The following is an 18,898-nucleotide window of genomic DNA, read 5'->3' on the forward strand; positions in this document are numbered from 1 at the left end:
AGCGAGGCTAGGAAAAATGGAGACAGCAGCTAGAATGAAACTTAAAAGTGGGGAACAAAAATTTAAGTCAAAAGGTCTCAGACAAAGGAGGTTTTTGAAAGGAACGTGGACCAACAGCAAAGTGTGTTGCTTAGCTATTGCTATGGAATGTCACTGCCTTTAGAAGCATCACATGCCACTTTTGGCTGAAAACCTGCAGAAAGTTATGGCCCATCACATCCCCACTGAACTTAAGTATTAAACGCAAGAGAGGATTTTGTATTACACAGCTGGAAGTGGTTCTCACTGACCAGTTACATCTTGCACTCCAGCGATGAATTTAGCCTTCTAATGCAGATGGGGTTGCTTATGCTTTTTTAAAAAAGATCACATAGATCTGAGAGCTTCTCTTGTCAAAAGGAAGATGCAGCTCACAGGCTTTTATTTATCCATGGACTCTTACAAACCCAGCACACATTGACGAGCTTTTGAGTCTCTTTATTTGCTGCTCTCAATCAACATGCTCAAAACTAACCACCACAGGGCTAATACACACACACACACACACACACACACACACACATACACACACACACACACAGAAAGAGACAGACATACCAACCCAACTCACCCACCTTTCCACTGACAGTCTTTTGGGAAATGCAGTGACAACTTTAAATCTGGAGGGGGTGAGAACTTCTTGCTACTTCATCCAACACACAAAGAAGCTGTTTATGCCGCCTCTGGTAAAGCAAAGCCAGAGGATCCATAAGAGGTGTTGAGGTCCCCCAGGGTGACTATTTTGTGCTGTGGCTGCTCAGCCAAGGCAGCCCCATGCTTGGATGATTCCAGAGTGGTACCGCCACTGCAACTGTCCCTTCTGCACTTACTGGGGATGCCAAATGGGCTCACTTTACAGAGGTGCTGTTCTGCTGCTGTTGCTGCTGTTGCTGCTCTGCCAGGGCCTGCTGGATTCGCATGCGCTTGCGAGAGTAGTGCTGCCAGTGCAGGATCTGCTGCTCATCGATGAACTTGGCACACTGGGCATTGACCAGCTCTTTGCGGAAGTGCTCATACTGCAGCAGCTCCAGCATGTGCAGGCACTGAGGGTACCTTCGTGACAAAAGAAGGGCCATACACACATTAGCAGAGGCTTTTAAAACACGTCCGGACTGCCAGGCAAATACAGTATGATCATGTCTTATGTGCATTTAATATGCACAACTGCAACCATACACAGTTGGAAGTCCAGTTGGTTGAAATCTTACAAGATAAATGCATAGCCGGCACATGGATAGGTTCTTGCTTGGGAAGCAAGGACAGAGAGCTTAAAAACACACCAAAAGTGCCACCACCACCACCCCCAAACAGCTATACTTTCCATTTACATTTTTCAGCTACCCAAAGTTTGTCAGAATGTCCAAATATGCAAAGCCTGGTCTCCAAACTAGAAACCGCTATTTGGAAGACTGTCTAAAAACTGAACCCATTTAAGAGACTATGAGTGTAGACTTTTCGTAAAGGGACCCCTGACCATTAGGTCCAGTCGTGACCGACTCTGGGGTTGCGCGCTCATCTTGCATTATTGGCCAAGTGAGCCTGCGTACAGCTTCCAGGTCATGTGGCCAGCATGACAAAGCAACCTCTGGCGAACCAGAGCAGCACACGGAAACGCCGTTTACCTTCCCACTGTACCTATTTATCTACTTGCATTTTGACATGCTTTCGAACTGCTAGGTTGGCAGGAGCTGGGGCCGAGCAACGGGAGCTCACCCCGTCACAGGGATTCGAACCGCTGACCTTCCGATCAGCAAGCCCTAGGGTCAGTGGTTTAACCCACAGTGCCACCTGGGTCCCAGACTTTTCATATGTTTATGATATATTCAGATACCATTTTAGACCAAGTTATATTGAGGGACACGTAATGTAACTGGGTTTTTAAGCCTATTTAATTTTTAAGGATCTTTTTTATCTGCCCCATGATAAAATTAATGTAAATACAAGAGTCCTTTCCCTCACATGTCATGCAAACGGATCTGCCTTTAGCTCACTGCCTTGGAAACACTCTCAGGGCACTGGTGTAAATTCCAGCTCAGCACACTGAGCAATTTTTTTCAACTCTGTCATGCATTAAAGGGGGTAGTGCACACATCTGTACTTTGAGCAAGTGATGGGTAGACAGAAAACCCTTGAGTCTTGTGCACCACTTGTAACAATCAAAAACCAGATCTATGAACTCAGGGAAAAAATGACATAGTACAGGCCCCAGAAAGGCTGTGGCAGTTTGGGACAATGACTTGTCAGGCCTCTGACACACAATCCCTAGCCTTCAAAACCACTGCGAGTTCAGAGGGCTATCCATGGTTTTTTTTTCAGATAGCCAAATAAGCTCTAAGCTTGTTTAACACAGCAAGATACACAATCGTAACTCTTACTTTAGGTATTTGGCATACTCTGGTTCTTTCCAGTAGAGCAGGTATTTAAGGTAGTTAACAAATGCTTTGTCTTTGAAGAATCCTCTCTGGGCAAGAACTAGAAGAAACAAACAAATCAGTTTACTTAAAAGTGGATTTTCCCTGTTTATCCTCACAGCAATCTGCAGTTAGTCACCATTATTCCCATTATACAGATGTGGGGAAAGAGGATGTACAACCAGTATAAAGGTTAACTATACACAAAACACTCCTCCAAATGCATAGCCTATATTTTAGCCATAAAGTCACACAAAGACTGAAGCTGTTACAGAAAACTGAGAACGCCTTTGCTGGATCTGGTCAAGGATGCATGCAGTGCTTTCTAATTTCAACCGTATTAGCCATAACTGTTTAAACTTGGGTTTGCCTATATGTTTTATATTCCCTAATCTGTTTAGTGGGTCTTGCCCAAATCATGTGAATAAATAAAACAAAACTCTTGTTAGCATGTGTCAGTCTTGAGAGACAAATGTAATGAGTCTCTGAAGGTAAGTAAAATCACTGTGCTAGCAGTACCGAAGTGACCTTCCATGGTGTGCAAGCCTAGGCAGGGGGTATGACAGTTCCATGCTGCCCAGAGGACAAGACCCCACTCTCAGCCTCTCTGATGTGGTCCAAAGGAAAGCAGAACAATATGTTTGGCACCAGCTTGGCTGCAGGAGTTGCTGGAACTTTATGTATGTATGTATTTATTATTTATTTTTATAACCTTTATATACCACTTTATTGTAAAAAAAAAAAAACCTCAAAGCAGTTTACAAAAAGATAAACGAATCAAGAAAATAAAGGTTAAATCAAGAAAACTTCACTAGAAAACATACAAAAGTCAAAATACTGAAACCAATTAAACTTACATTTACGCGCGTTTAATGTGTATGTGACTGCTCACATGCACATCGTGCTGAACCCACAAATGGAGAGTGTTGTATTATGTGGCATCTGCAATGGTGTCAAGTCTGCCAATTGAAGGGGTCGACTGAGCGCATGTGAGGTAAGGCAATCTTGTAGGTAAACCAGTCCCAAGTTGTTAAGGAGTCAAGTTAGCCACTTCCCTTCTCATTAATATTAAAATATTCTGCGTTAGTGAACATTTGTTTAACGGGACAGGGACAAGGAACCTGTGGTTGCGGGGGGAGGTGCACCACATGTTCCTGGACTACAACTCCCATAATCCCTGTCCATTGGCATGTTGGCAAGGGCTGGTGGGAGGCAGAATCATCTAACAACTTCTGAAGGGCCCCCCACATGTCCTTTAGTACTAACCAAAGATTTGTTTTGAGTACTTACAGTTTAGGTAATTGGGGTTTGCCAGGCACTGCACAAACTCCAACTCCAACTGGAAGCGAAGGCGATTGCCAGTATCATCTGATGCAGCAAAGAGGAGAAGAAAGGAGAGTGCAATTAGACAAGAAATGAAAATGCTCCACCTGATGTCATTCAGTGTGGGACAGAGCTGGAAAAAGGTTTAGGACCCCCACCCCCAAGTGCCAAATGAAAAAGAGCCAAATGCTTAGAACATAAGAACATCAAAAGAGCCTGCTGGATCAGGTCAATGGCCCATCTACTCCAACATCCCGTTCTCACAATGTCCAACCAGAAGCCTGCAAAAAATCCACAAGCAGGACCTGAGCACAAGAGCATTCTAGCATCTGGAGGCAAGGGAGGTGTCTCCCAGAAGCTCCCAAGCAGAGCTCTCCCTAGTCCCTGCCACTCAGAGATAGGCTCCAACTGCACATGGAGGCTTCACTCCCAGCTTTCAAAGCGGGCAGAGGAGGATGGTCTCTGGGAACCAGGCCAAAGTGTGTGGCTTATATTGAGGCTTTTGTGGCCAGCTGGGAAGTCCAAAGGGCCAGGGAGGGAGGGGGGTAGGCCCTCCCCTCATGCAGCAATTACTAGCATTCAGAGGAGCTTCCAGACTTCCCCTCAAGCCCAACAGTCTTTTAATGGCCGTGGCCGTCTCCCTGTCGCGGGCCACCCCACGCACATCGCAGCAGCGAGTTCCGCAAGTGAACAGCGCGACCTTTTTTCTTTTTTTTGCATTGCTTGGGTTTAAATGCGCTGAATAGCCAACGGAGGCCTTTCCAGCCGAGGGGAGACCCCGCCCGGCCCAGGTTCCCTCCTCGGCCCTCACCCAAACACTCACCGCTCTCCATAACGACGACAGCGGCTTCTACGACTTCTCCGACAGAAGAGCAAGATGGCGGCGCCGGCGCCGCCTGCGCCTGCGCAGCATAGCCCGGCCGCAGTGCGTTTTGGGAAACGGGGGCTGTGGAGGCGGCCATGTTGCTGTTGCCGGGGCAACGGGTATACTCTGGGCCTGGCGAAGGTCCCAAAAGGGAGGGTCGGGGGCAGGCTGTGGCTCCAATTAGGGAGACCCGGCGCGGGGCGGTGCAGGCTGTGGCTATAGGGCTGTTTCTTGTTCCATGGGATATTTATGTACAGTATTTGTTTATTTCATGAAATTTATGTGCTACTTTTATTTAAAAAGAAAAACTCAAAGCGGTTTACAAAAAAAGTAAGATTCTTAGTAAAAACAATTGCAACATTAAAAATATTTTAAAACAGCAAAATTCTCGGTATCTGGACAGGCTTGCCTACAGGAAAAATGTTTTTAGTAGGCGGAAAGAGTACAGTGAAGGCACCTGCCTGATTTCAATAGGCAGGGAGTTCCAAAGTGTAGAGGTGCTGCAACACTAGAAGAATGATTTCTTACAAATGCAGAGCAGGGTGTTATGCGGCACCTGTAATAAAGGTAAAGGACAGGTAAAGGGACCCCTGACCATTAGGTCCAGTCGTGACCGATTCTGGGGTTGCGCGCTCATCTCGCATTATTGGCCGAGGGAGCCGGCGTACAGCTTCCAGGTCATGTGGCCAGCATGACAAAGCCGCTTCTGGCAAACCAGAGCAGCACATGGAAACGCCGTTTACCTTCCCGCTATAGTGGTTCCTATTTATCTACTTGCATTTTGACGTGCTTTCGAACTGCTAGGTTGGCAGGAGCTGGGACCAAGCAACGGGAACTCACCCCGTCACAGGGATTCGAACCGCCGACCTTCTGATCAGCAAGCCCTAGGCTCAGTGGTTTAGCCCACAGCGCCACCTGGGTCCCCTGCTCCATGAACTGTGGTGGCACCAGGGGGGGGGGAGTTATGGGCAGGGGGCACAGAAGGGGTAAAATATATTTCTAGTTGGCTTATCTGTGTCCCACATGCTAAGGCCTCTGAAAGAAAAATAACAGTAGTCCAGTAGGAGTCCAGATTGTTAAACAACAACAGCCTTTCCATGCCAGTAATCACTGTGGTACCTTGTGGCAGGGAGTTCCAGGAACCTACTATGGTGAGGATGACAGGGTGGCCAGATGCCTTCCTGTAATGAGGACAGCCCTCTCTTTGAAAGCCCAACCCAGTTCAAATATAAAGAATGGAGATCATAAATCTGTGATTCAGTAGTCAGGAAGGCTTATGTAACTCTCTGCTAAAGTCAGGGTTGGGTCCAGCGCCACAAGCCTGCTCCACACAGCTGCCAGTAACTGAAATGCATCTATTTGCAAGGCTCTGTAGAGCTCTCAAGCAGGAATCCTAATTCCGGGTCATAAGAACTAGCCTGCTGGATTAGACCAATAGCCCATCTAGTCCATCATTCATTTCTCACAGGGGCCAAGCAGATGCCACAATGCAAACAAATCAGGATGTGTGCTCCATAAACAGGTGGTCCCCATTGCAATGCTGTCCACACTGCAACTGTATCCCTGTAGGAAGAGTTTTATGTCAGGAGTTTGGGAAGCCCAGCTTCAAATCACCACTCAGTCATGAAGCTCCCTGGGTGACATTCGGTCACACACCCTCTCTCCACCTTGCCATCCTCACAAGGTGGTTGTGAGGATAAAATGGTGAAGAGGACCATGTGGATTATCCTGAGCTGCTTGGAGGAAGGGTGAGTTAATGGACGGATGATAGCAAAGTGGACATCCAATGAAGCTGGGCTTTGGAAGATTCAGGAGAGGTAAAAGAAAGTAATTCTGCTGAGGAATGTTGGAGAGTACTGTATGTCATGCAGCTCAAAGTTAAACTGTGGAACTCGCTCCCACAGGAGGCAGTGTTGGCTATCAACCTAGATGACTTCAAAATAGGATTAAAAAAATTCATGGATAAAGGCTGTCAGTAGCTATGCTCTGCCTCCACACTTGGAGAAGTTCTTGTGCTCAGATCTCACTTTCCTGTGCAGAAGTTTTATTCATTCTACCTCGTGATTTGGATCCTGCTTTCCCCGCCTCCTGGCTCCCGTCTCTGGTTTTGAAGTGTTCAAAGGGCACAGGGATTTTGATACCGGAAAGCAAAGTTAAAGTTTTATCATTGGTGCCTCCCCCCATTGCATTTAATGTTTTGCCTCACCTAAGTTTCAGGCTGTGTCTGCCAAGGGGGAGGGGGGAAGTCTGAATTTGAGGGCACAGAAGTAGGGAACAAGGTTCAGACACCTCAAACTATCATATTTTACTGGCATATTTGCTATAAAAAAAAATTCAGACTTGTTTGGGTCACCTTTTGAATTCCCCCACAAAATGCCCCCAATGTTGTGAAAAGCTTGTGTTGCTTTATTTGCCAAGGCTGGTCCCTTAAATTCCACGTGATCTCTTAACTATTCTGGAGCCACCCAGTCAAAAGTCTCCTGCTGGCTCCCAGTTTCCACGTTTCCTTCAGAGCTCCAGGTCCCGATGATGGCAGACCAACTATTAAAAGAGATTGAGGCTGCAGGCATCAGGGACCTATCAGAAAAGAGGTCCCTGGTGATAAAATGGGTAAAGGGGCTGTTCCCAGATGTGGAGTTGGTCACCACAGAGACCCTTCAGCAGTGGATGGAGGATAAACCAGAGGAGCTGATCATTCTTGTAAGTAGCAACTTCTTGCTAACAGGAACAGTTAAACTGCGGAACTCCCTTCTGCAGGAGGCCACCAACCTAAATGGCTTTAAAAAGATAATTAGGCAAATTCATGGAAAAGAGGGCTATTGATGGCGACTAGCCAAGGTGCCTATGTTCTGCGTCCACAGTCGGAGGCGGAGTGGTCAGGAGTTGCCAGGAACAGGTGGTCAGCTAAAATGAATTGAAGACTTCAGGGCCAACTGTATCCATAAAGGGACTGATGTACTCTCAGAATCTCTGATGATTAAGAGAAGGTTAGAGAGATCAAAATTTTGTAATTTTTCGCAATGGGAGAATTTGGGAAATATGACCTGTCAGTCTAGCTTAAAGACTAGGAAAGATATGAAAGGGGTCAGCTTGGCAGCATCTAGATAACATTGCAGTGATGAGTAGGAGGTGTGGTTCTGACAAGGATAAATCTTAACAAATACCACCTTTTGATTTCCTGTCCTAGTGGACTGTTGTTGGAGGAAGGGTTGCTGTGGGTGCAATTTATCTTGTATTCAGTAAAGCACTTGATATTTTGGCTAAATGTGGGTTGGTGATAGCACCACCAGGTGGATTCACAGCTGACTGGGAAACACCCCTCAACCCAAAAAAGTGTATTTCTCATCAGTGGTTCCTCATCTAATGAGAGGGAGGTTTCTACAAAATCTGGACCACAGATTTAGATATGGATGCAGCCCAGTCCTGTGCCTGTTTAACCAGGAGGACGGCTGACTGAGTCCCAAAGCAGGCCTGGGATTGCAGGAGCAGCAGCACCCAGCTTCTTCCCAAAGGAATGCTTTTCAAGGCACAGGGCCTCATAGGTCCATTTCCTGGGTGTTTGAAGTGGGATGGGGACAGCCTTGGGGATCCCTGTGGCAGCCCCCCCCCCCAAGAGCACATACCCGCCAACATGTTCTCTCATGAAAATAGGAACGTCCCATTCCACTCTGGGCAGCTTCCAATATACCTATACACCAGCATAATAAAGCATTAAACATTATACAGGATTGCCTTCAGACGGCTCCGGGGTCAGATAGCACTATGCCCTCCAACATTTCTCCAGTGAAAATAGGGACATCTAAGGAAAAGTGGGACATTCCAGGATCAAATCAGGAACCGGGACGGCGTCTCTAAATCAGGGACATCCCTGGAAAATAGGGACCCTTGGAGGGTCTGAGAGCATTCCCAGCAACCCTTTCCTTCTTTGGCTCACTTCAGATATACAAATGCTTCAGATCGCAGAGCCTCCGGACCCTATTAAAGGGTTTCATTTTCATCCCAGTCACGTTTCCTATTGTGGGTCTTCATTCATGAGCCCAGGAGATATTGCCAGGCTCGCCTCCTCCTCTGTGGGTCTGTTTGAATGAGGCTTGGTTGCAAAGCCCTCTGCTCCACAAAAGGGTCAATACACCCCTGGCTGCTTCTCACTGCATTTCAAGGTGAGAAAGTGCCACAGAAAGGGCCTCTATTGATAGCCAAAATCTGAGTTGCCTACTGACCCAGATTCTCCCCCCTGCATCAGGAGGCTAAAACAACCTCTGTGGTGTAACCCACAGAGTCAAACAAGCAGAATTTCACTGGACATTCCTTGGGCATGTTATTTTTAAAAAACCGCCATTTATACAACAGCTGCAATGTGCTCTTTTTAGAAAGGGTTTTGCTATTTTTGCACGAGGAGATATCGTGTAACTGTTTTAAGCGGCATCCTGTAATCTTCCCCATTCCAAGAAAGTGTTTAAGAAATTAGTTTTAGAAAGGGTACTCCTGCTGACTTATTCTTAGCTTTTGTTAACGTGGTGGGAAAGGGTATCTCTTTACACAAAGTGGTTTTAGCAGTTGAGAAGCTATCATCTTCACAAAGCAAAGAATGTCATCCCTCCCCAATAAACACAGCCTCTTCCTCCGGGCTAAACGGAGGTGGGGGCAGCTCACCAGACAAACCCACAAACTCACTTTCCCACGTGGGACTTCAGGGGACAGTGATGCTTTGGCCCTCAACTGGGCCAAAATAAATGGCAGCCTTTTCTATTCCAGGCCACCCAAGCCAGGCCAATTTTTGTTTTCTTAAAGGATAAAATATGCAGGACAAAGATGGACCAAAAAGTTGCATCTGTTCTCTAAAACTAGCTTAGCTGAATATGCAAGAAAATAATAGAACCATATAATTGTAGAGTTGGAAGGATTATCCAGCCCAACCCTTTGCAATGCAGGAATAAGCAGTTGTCCTATACAGTACATTATCAGCACCATACTCTAACGAACTGAGCTGTTCAGTATCTGACCGTTATTAAATTGAATGAGGCAGCTAATTTAGGGTGTTGTCTTGAAAGGGCAGCTACACTGTTACTTTTTAATTTATAATTATTGTGTTTTTACTCCCAGGTCAAGGTGATTGTGGAACTTTCTGGTCAAAATGATGTAGCCAACTTTCGGTACAATGCTCCTTGACAGGTGTGAGTGTGACATTGGCTGCTAAGAACATTAGAAGAGATTTGTATCTGGTTCAGGCCAAAAGTGGGGCCACCTAGTCCAGCATCCTGTTCTCACAGTGGCCAACCAGATGGGAAAGCCCACAAGCATGCAGAACCTGAGTTCAACAGCAGCAGTCCTCCCCCTGACCCCCTCTTGTGATTCCCAGCAACTGTGTGCTTTTCCACTTCAGGCACAAAAACCATTTGGAGCTGGGCCTGAACTTTAGGTCAGGAGGTCTGGCTGTTGCACTAGAAATGGGGGAAGCCCTGGAAATCTGTAACATTTTACTGTTGACCCCGTTGTTCCACCTGGCTCCATTTTGCTGCTGCTGTGTACTGTGTTCATTTACTTTGAAGGGGAGGAATTCAGGAGCATTCCAGGAAATTAACCTGGCTGCTGCTGCTGCTGCTGCTCCTCCTCCTCCTCTTCTTCTTCTTCTTCTTCTGTGATCACTCGTATCCGAGTAAGATTGTCTTCCATAAACACGGTTTTAACAATGGGTCCGTAAGTGACTGTGGAGGCCAATTCTGGATCCACACGTCCTTCCACAGTGGGGACGTTGAATTCCGGACGGGAGTTGATCACGGTGTGAATTTGCCAAGCACGCCTTCCTCTTAGCACGTTTCTCCCTTGCGTCTTGAGATCGAGTGTCTTCAAAGCCCATGACACCTTTGGTAAAGGCTGCTCTCCAACTGGAGCACTCGCAGGCCAGTGTTTCCAAGTTATCAGTGTTTATACTACATTTTTAAAGATTTGCCTTGAGACAGTCTTTAAACCTCTTTTGTTGACCACCAGCATTACGCTTTCCATTTTTAAGTTCGGAATAGAGTAGTTGCTTTGGAAGACGATCATCAGGCATCCGCACAACATGACCAGTCCAACGAAGTTGATGTTGAAGAATCATTGCTTCAACACTGGTGATCTTTGCTTCCTCCAGTACACTGATATTAGTTCGCCTGTCTTCCCAAGTGATGTGTAAAACCAACCTTACTATGTGCTTGTGAAACATGGACCACTTATAAACGCCATCTCAAACTCCTCAAAAGATTCCGTCGATGTCTCCGAAACCTGGTTCTGTCATCCTGTTGACTGAGCTGTATCTGCTTGCACAAAGCTTATCTGGAGGAATTAAATGAAGTTTGGTTGTAGACTGACATGTCTCCCTAGTAAACATTTTGCTCACCCACCCACCCCCACACTTTCCCAGCGCATTTCTCATCACTTCCCAAACTGCAAACAGCCAGGGAGTTTGCCTTTTAAAGTGGATTTGTTGCACCATGGCAACAGATTGCCTGAATTTCCGGTAGATGCTCAGATCCCTCCCGCAAAATACTGGCAGTCTTGGGGGTGCCCAAAGTGACAGGGAAATGCCATAAAAAGCATGGAATGAATTGATGATTAACAAGAAAGGCATATAAAGAGCCCACAATGGAACCAGGATGAATGCAGGACAGATGCGCATTGTCACATGTAACCTCCCCACAAGCAAATCGGAATGAAGGCCAAGAACATTCCCTACCAAAATGTGAAAAGAAGACAAGAATAATGAAGCAGAATTTTTGCCTTATAAGGGGTCCCAGGTTGAGGGGATGTGAGAGGCAAGGGAACTGCTCCTGGATGAGTCCAACAGTCTCTCCCCTCTAGTTTAGGGGTGGGTGGGTAAGTAATAAATAGAGAACAGGGAATGTTCTGATTTTTCCCGTGATAGACTACTTGTATAGTTCGTTTGTTTTTAATATCAAATGTCAAATTCATTTGTTTTTGGTGCTCATGCTTTGCTGGAGCCCTAAGCATGTGGTTAGCCTGCCTGTTGGGGGTCCAACACTGGGGTTATGCATTTTTTAAAAAGAGAGAGGAAAAAGCCAATCTTTGGAACCGAACACATTCTCACAATCAACCTACCACAGTTTCCCAGCGTTCCAAAGAGCTTGATGGGGCCCAAAAATGTCCTTTTGACCTATGTGATCCCTGGGGTTGACCTACTGCTGCCTTGCCTTCTACCTTAGGACTGGGCTTGGCTCCAGAGAGAGAGAGACACCCATTGTGTGCCAGAACGGAGAGCAGCATTGGGGAGCCCAGAAATGAGTCCAAGGAGGTCCCCTTCTCTGTTTGACTCAGGCCAGGTACAATTCCAGGGCTTAGGTTGCCAGAGAGGCCAGCATCTCTCTTTAGAATCAGCCCTTGCAGCCAGCCAGTCTCCCAGCTGGGCCCAGCCAACAGAAGTGTCTCTTTGCTCTCCTTCAGGTCATACTGACACAACCGCACCACAGATATTTTAAGCCTCCACTGCTTGAAATAAATGCTGCTCGATTTGCAAGTCGGTTTTGTACAACTGGCTCTTTTCCAACCCCTGGCAATAGAAGTGTGTGCGGTTGTGTCAGTCTGGTTCCTATGGACGTTGTTGGTGCCAGTCTCCAAAATAAATACCCTGAGGGTACTTTCAGGCACGAGACAGGACTGACTTTGTGGCTCATTTTGCAAATTTGTGCCTAGTAGCCATCAATAGCCCTCTTCTCCATGAATTTGTCTAATCCTCCTTTAGAGCCATCCAGGTTGGTGGCCATCACTGCCTCCTGAGGGAGGGAGTTCCACAGGTTAAAATGAACTGCCCTGCTGAATCCCTCAACATTCCACTTCATAGGATGTCCTCAAGTTATACTGTTATTAGAGATGAAAGAAGACTTTTCTCTATCCACTTTCACCATGCCATACGTCATTTTATATACTTCTATCATGTCGCCACTTACTTGCTTTTCTCTAGGCAAAAACGTCCCAAACGCTGCTACCTTTCCTCATAGGAGCATCGCTCTATCCCCTTAAATATTTGGGTTTCCCTCTACTGAACCTGTTCCACAGCTGTTCCACCCTCCCTGCATTCATGCTGTCAATAAATTATATCCATCACACCCCAATATCTCTTTCTGGATTAGTCAAATCTAGATTAATCGTTCTTCCTTTTTTACTCAGTTTACATCTCTTTGCAGCAGCTTTCCTGACTCGTCACTCATTTGCCCAACTTGGACAGCTGCTCCCTTGGGAGCTCTCCAGAGGACCCCTTCTTTGGATTTCATCATCGTGAACCGTATGGGGGTGATCCACAAACATTGGCCATATCCCTTCAGCTCACAGAGACTCAGAGAATTGTAGAGTTGGGAGGGACCCCTAGGAGTCATCTAGTCCAGCCCTGCATGCAGGAGTCACAGCTACAGAATCCCTGCCACATGGCCATCCAACCTCTCTTTTAAAACCTCCAATGAATAAGAGTCCAATACCTTCCAAGGGCTGGACGCGGGTGGCGCTGTGGTCTAAATCACTGAGCCTAGGGCTTGCCGATCAGAAGGTCGGCGGTTCGAATCCCCGTGACGGGGTGAGCTCCCGTTGTTTGGTCCCAGCTCCTGCCCACCTAGCAGTTTGAAAGCACATCAGGTGCAAGTAGATAAATAGGTACCACTCTGGCGGGAAGGTAAAAGGCGTTTCCGTGCACTGCTCTGGTTCACTTTAGTCATGCTGGACACATGACCTGGAAGCTGTCTGTGGACAAACGCCAGCTCCCTTGGCCAGTAAAGCGAGATGAGTGCCGCAACCCCATAGTCGTCCACGACTGGACCTAATGGTCAGGGGTACCTTTACCTTTACCTTTTACCTTCCAAGGGAGTCTGTTGCACACTGTAGAACAGCTCTCACTTTCAACTCTGGTCATATACATTCAGTCACAACAGTCCGGTTTACTGCTTCATTCACTCTGTGAATGCTGTATAATCTATTTCCTTTTACCCACTTTCCAATACCAGAACCTGCTTCCAAACTTTAAGGGGACCTCTGCTCTTGTTCCATGAAGTATTTTTCAGGAGCTGTTGAGGAGTCACTGTGTCAATCTTTTGTAAACACAAGTACTGTATATTGCTTGGGATTCATTCATTCATTCACTTTACTGCATTTCTTCCCCACCTTTTCTCCTCAAGCAGCACTGGGTTCTCTCCCTCCTCATTTAATCTGCATATCAACCATGTGAGGTAGGTTAGGCTGAGAGAGTGACTGGTCAGCCAGCAAGCTTCATGGCTGAGTGGGGATTCGAACTCTGGTCTCCCAGGCCTAGTCCGATACCGCACTGGATCTCTATTGGTTTTATTGCGTGGGGAGTGTAAGCATCATCCACCCCCCCCATCTGTCTGAGAATAAATCGGTAGGCTTCTGGTATGAGAGAAGCACATTAAAGTGAAAACGGAATTGCTTTCACTTGCTTGCCAGAACAGTAGAATGTGTCTGTCGTATGGAAGTGGGAGAACCCTTTTGAAAAGAGTAACCCTATCAAGCAAAGTGGGGCTTACCTCTGAGAAGGTTTACCAAGGAATGGGAATTCTGACTCAGGTAACCCTGGTGCAAATGGAAGCAGGTCAGTCTTTATTCCAGATTATAACTAACCCAGAATACTTTTGCTCCTGGTTCTGCCCTGCTAGAAAGCAGCCTTTTGCTTTGGCCCACTTCCGGGTCCAAGAATTACTTAACACAGAATTCACCCAGAAACCTTCAGAAACTCTCTCCTGTAAATGTCAGGCAAAATTTGCAGAGTTTCACTTGCAAGCAGGCCATGGAAAGAGGGTGTGCATAGAAGATGCTTATTTATAACCAGCCGAGGACACAAGCTGCAATTTCTTGACTCTTTCTCTGTCATTAGGCAGCAGGAGCAGCATTAAGATCATAGGGATTCCTGTGTGGAACAGCAGAGCCTTGATTAGAGGTTTGGCTGATCTGGCCACCAGTTGTACTGAGGGTTGGGGGTAGGGAAGGGAGCGGCAGGTGATGCTGTGAAGCTCACAAAAGCTCCATTGTATGAATGCCTCTGAATCATAGAATCATAGACTTGTAGAGTTGGAAGGGACTCCCAAGGGGCATCTAGTCCAACCCCTTGCAATGCTGGAATCACAGCTCAAAAATTCCTGACAGATGGCCATCCAACCTCTGCTTAAAACCCTCCAAAGAAAGAGAGTCCACCACCTTTCAAGGTCATCCGTTCCACTGTTGAATGGCTCTTACCAGTGCTTTTTTCTGGGGGGACGTAGGGGTACGCATACCCCTAAACATTTTGTGAAGTTAAGTTTGGCCTCATCGAGGGGCAGTATTTCAATATGAGTAGGAAAATGAGAGTACCCCTAAACATTTTTTATATATATAGGGGGGGAAAGCCCTGGCTTTTACTATCGCAAAGTTCTTTCTAATATTGAGTCGGAATCTCCTTTCTTGTCATTTGAATCCATTGGTTTGGGTCCCCTGCCTCCAGAGCAGCAGAAAACAAGCCTGCTCCATCTTCCATGTGACAGCTCTTTGGGAATTTGAAGATGGCTATCAAATCAGCATTCGGTCTCCTCCAGGCTAAACACACCCAACTCCCTCAACTGTTCCTCAGAAGGCTTGGGCAGCTCCAGCCGGCAGGACTAGGAAGCCAATTTCAGCCAAACATTAAACACCAAACATGGTTGTCACCTACTAGTCACTTTGCTCTTTTCTTCTTGTTGCCTCAGGACACTCGGACTTCAGCTGAGTTTGACGTCAGCCACTTGCCGGGCGCCATTTTGGTTCCTCCTGAAGCAGATGCCTTGCTGGAGTTTTTCAAGACACGGTTTGCGCCAGGTATAGCCAACTCCTCATGTGGTGAGATCCTTATGATATGCAAAGGAGGACTCTGGCAGGGTGTGTGTGGTGGGACCATCTCATCCATCAGGTGGGAGAACCTGGTTAACTTTCCCCCACAAATCATGAAGGCACTAATGTGTCTAAATAAATGATGTAAGATATAATATACTTCTTTTCTTCTGTTCTCTCTTCGCTTTTTTATACTTTATTTTGTTCAATTGAAATACTCTCAATAAAAATTTTTAAAAAATGAAATTAAAAATGTATAACGTTTTGGAACAGGAGTTTTCAAGATCAATGACAATTGTATGCTTCCTTCCAGCCTTCTTGTTTATGCAGATATTTTGTTATTTATAACTGTCCTGATGTTTTGCTATTCTCTTTTCATAACAAGACGAAGCCAGCCCTTTCTCTCTATGGACACAGAATGAATGGGTCTGGGGTCTACAAGGCAGAAAGCCAATTCTCCCTTAAAATGTTAAAAAAAAGGAGAGTCAGCCTGAAGGTGGGCAAAAAGGTGAAAAGTTTAAAGCGTGAAGGAAGTACATATGGAACGTTTGAAGGCTTTTAACCAGCAGTGCTGTTTCCCTGTGTTTTTCCTACAAAGCTAGTTTCTTGTGACCTCTCATTAACCAGGTTGTAATAACTCAGTCATCCTGATAAGAGCTGTTAAGTTCTGCTTGTGAGCAGCACACCCATCAATCAGCTCAGAAGGGAGTCAGGATTATGTGAGTTTTCTCCAGTCCAATTACGCAGACTTTTACTCTAATCACTTTTCTCTCTCTCTCTCTCGTATCTCTGTCTCTTCCAGGGCGGGAGGAGGAAGGTCCCAGCAAGCCCATCATTTGCTACTGCACAGTGGGTTATCGGTCGTCCTGGGCAGCTCAGCTCCTGGGCAGCTTTTTCTCCAGGAAGGCTGGGAAGACCTGCATGGCCTCGCCCAAGATCTACAACGTCTGTGGTGGCCTGGTGGCTTGGGCCGTTGAACGGAGGCAGATGGTGGACAGGCAGGAGAGGCCCACTTTTATGGTGCACCCCTACAGCCCCACCTGGGCCAAGCTCCTGGAGCCTGAATTCAGGACAGAGATCTGAGGAACAGCTTGAGCTGCACGGTGGGGGGGGGGGGCTTCCTGGCAAATTATTCCAAAGAAGAAGAAGAAGAAGCAGGTGACTTTCAGAACACACAAGCACCCACCCCATCCTGAAAGTAGCATTTCAAGGACTCTCAGGCATTGCAAAAGAGACTTGCCAGACAGTTCAAGCCTTGCAGTGTTTGCAACGGAATATTTTGGGAAACGAAGCGGGGGCAAGCCCACTTTTGGCTCCAGAGAGGCAGCTTCAGCCAAGCTGCTTGCGACATTTCAGCTTCATTCCGTTTTCACAATTCTATCCTACCTTTCCACTGAGCAACTCAAGCTGGCCTACATGGCTCTACTCCCCCCCATCCCCCCCATTTTATCCTCACAACAACCCTGTGTGGTAGGTGAGGCTGAAAGTGAGTGGCTGGCCTAAGGTCACTCACTGAGCTTCATGGCTGACTGGAAGGATTTGAACCCTGGTCTCAACCAGGTCCTAGTCCAACACTAACCAATACACCACACTTCCTCTTTTTAATAGGCTTCATTGGTTGCACACTGTTCACGATGCCATTTCTGAAACTCCTAGAGGAGGAGGGGGGGAAGCCTGTCTCTATATATATACACACAGTACACAACCCGGTCCTCCACAAGCACCTGTCCGGTGAGCATCACAGGCTCTACTGATGCAGGATCTCTCCTCAAGGACCCAACTTTCCCCCTTTTTCATATAAGGAGAGGGTTTTCAACCAGGATGAAGATGAAAGAAACAGGAGTGCTTTGCAGAGCTCTGATTCTGCAACATGGCAGATTTATTCTGGCAAGGGAGATCCCCCCTTTGCAGCTGAAAAATGACCCAAGAGAAAGAGGCTGCTTCCTAGGGGGTGAAGGGGAGCCCGAAGGAGGCCTTTCTGTGGAAGCTCCTTCCTCCCCCAAAGTAAGCAACACTTTCCCCACCCAGGTGTCTTCTGGAAGGAACACTTCCCATGTCCAGCCCCTGACCCCCTTGGGTCATGGGAGGGCAATTGAGGCTGACCTGATATCCCATAATAACTCAATTGACTAGGGACAGTCCATACTGTCTGGTTTGTGTAAACTGCTTTGGGGTTTTGTGCAATCAGGCACTGCATAAAGGCTATGAAATAAAGAAATGAAATAAAACGATGGCTTAGATTACTCAGTTACAGAACTCCCTTGGGAAATGAGGGCTGCATGTTTCTATCACATGGGTGCTAAATAGACACCTTACTTCTTTGTTATGTTTTGGGAGTTACAATGAGTCCTATATGCCCTGATTATCCTTTCCTTATGAAGTGAGGTAGAAAACAGGGGCTTTCTGCTATTCTGCTGAAATTTAGTTTTCCAGTAGAAAGTACTGGTGAGCAGATTGAGATGGTGTTTATCTCATTCCCCTTATACATTCCCTACCTTGGAGGCTCCTATTGCAGGATGCTCTGTGCAGGGAATCAGTCAGCAGTTGGGTGTTATGTTGTGCTTGGGAACAGAGGAGGAGAGGGGAAACGGAACAGGCAAAATATACCAAGTGACTTGAATCAGGAATCTTTTTTTTAAAGGACATAAGATATGAAATAGAGAATACCTAACAATTCCTCTTGAGCATCATGCTCCTGGAATGTCAATGGATTGGGTAAGCCAAGGAAGAGATGGAGAGTCTGGAATACTCCAAAACAAGAATCCCCAGACTTTATAGTGCTGCAGGAAACTCAGTTTTAAAAAGAGGCTTGAGCTATTAACACTTATAAATATTTCTCGAGGCACCTCTAAAGCAGGGGAATATTTGTGTGTCCCCTCATGTATCATTTAAAGAGGATACATGGGGGAAATTCATTGGGATTGATCTACAGTATAACCCAAATAAGGACTAATAGGTGTTTTTAAAACCTGTATTCGATCTTTTATGAGGCTTTTAACAGGGACCCTTTATATGGGTGGGAATTTGAACTGGGCATTGGACCTGAAAGATGATCTGAGAGGGAAGCTACAAAAAATTCATGTAGTTTAGCAGAACTTTTAGTACCACATAACATGGTGATTTTTGGAAAATTATTTCTCTTTCTGCTGTCAGGATTGCAACACATATACTAGAAATGACTGCTTTGTTCCTCTGATTTGATTGACAGAACCAAGCAAACCACCACCCCCTTCCACAGTCTCTCATGGCTTTCTTCTTCACAGCCTTAAAGGTGAGAAATTCGCCTTTTAAAGGCAGCAATCTTGGGGTTGCCAAATCTTACCTTTCAGGTAGGAATTTTGCAATGGGTGAGGCAGCCCTTGCTGGTCACTCGAAAAATCCAGCATAAGTCAGCGGCATTTTAAAACAAAAAACAAAACTCAGGTTT

At 46.3% G+C, this 18,898-nt stretch overlaps 1 protein-coding gene across 1 annotated transcript; it reads right to left on the bottom strand.

Moving 5' to 3' along the window:
* Window positions 1-462: 462 nt before the first annotated feature.
* Window positions 463-4,667, bottom strand: MED31 (mediator complex subunit 31). Its single transcript, XM_035138856.2, has 4 exons — window positions 4,597-4,667; window positions 3,741-3,818; window positions 2,415-2,511; window positions 463-1,092 (listed from the first exon to the last, which is right to left on the bottom strand). The coding sequence occupies exons 1-4, from the start codon at window positions 4,604-4,606 to the stop codon at window positions 888-890; spliced, it is 390 nt and encodes a 129-aa protein (XP_034994747.1). The 5' UTR covers window positions 4,607-4,667; the 3' UTR covers window positions 463-887.
* Between the last annotated feature and the right edge of the window lie 14,231 nt (window positions 4,668-18,898).

Source organism: Zootoca vivipara, chromosome 15 (assembly GCF_963506605.1).
Source record: "Zootoca vivipara chromosome 15, rZooViv1.1, whole genome shotgun sequence".
NCBI lineage: Eukaryota > Metazoa > Chordata > Lepidosauria > Squamata > Lacertidae > Zootoca > Zootoca vivipara.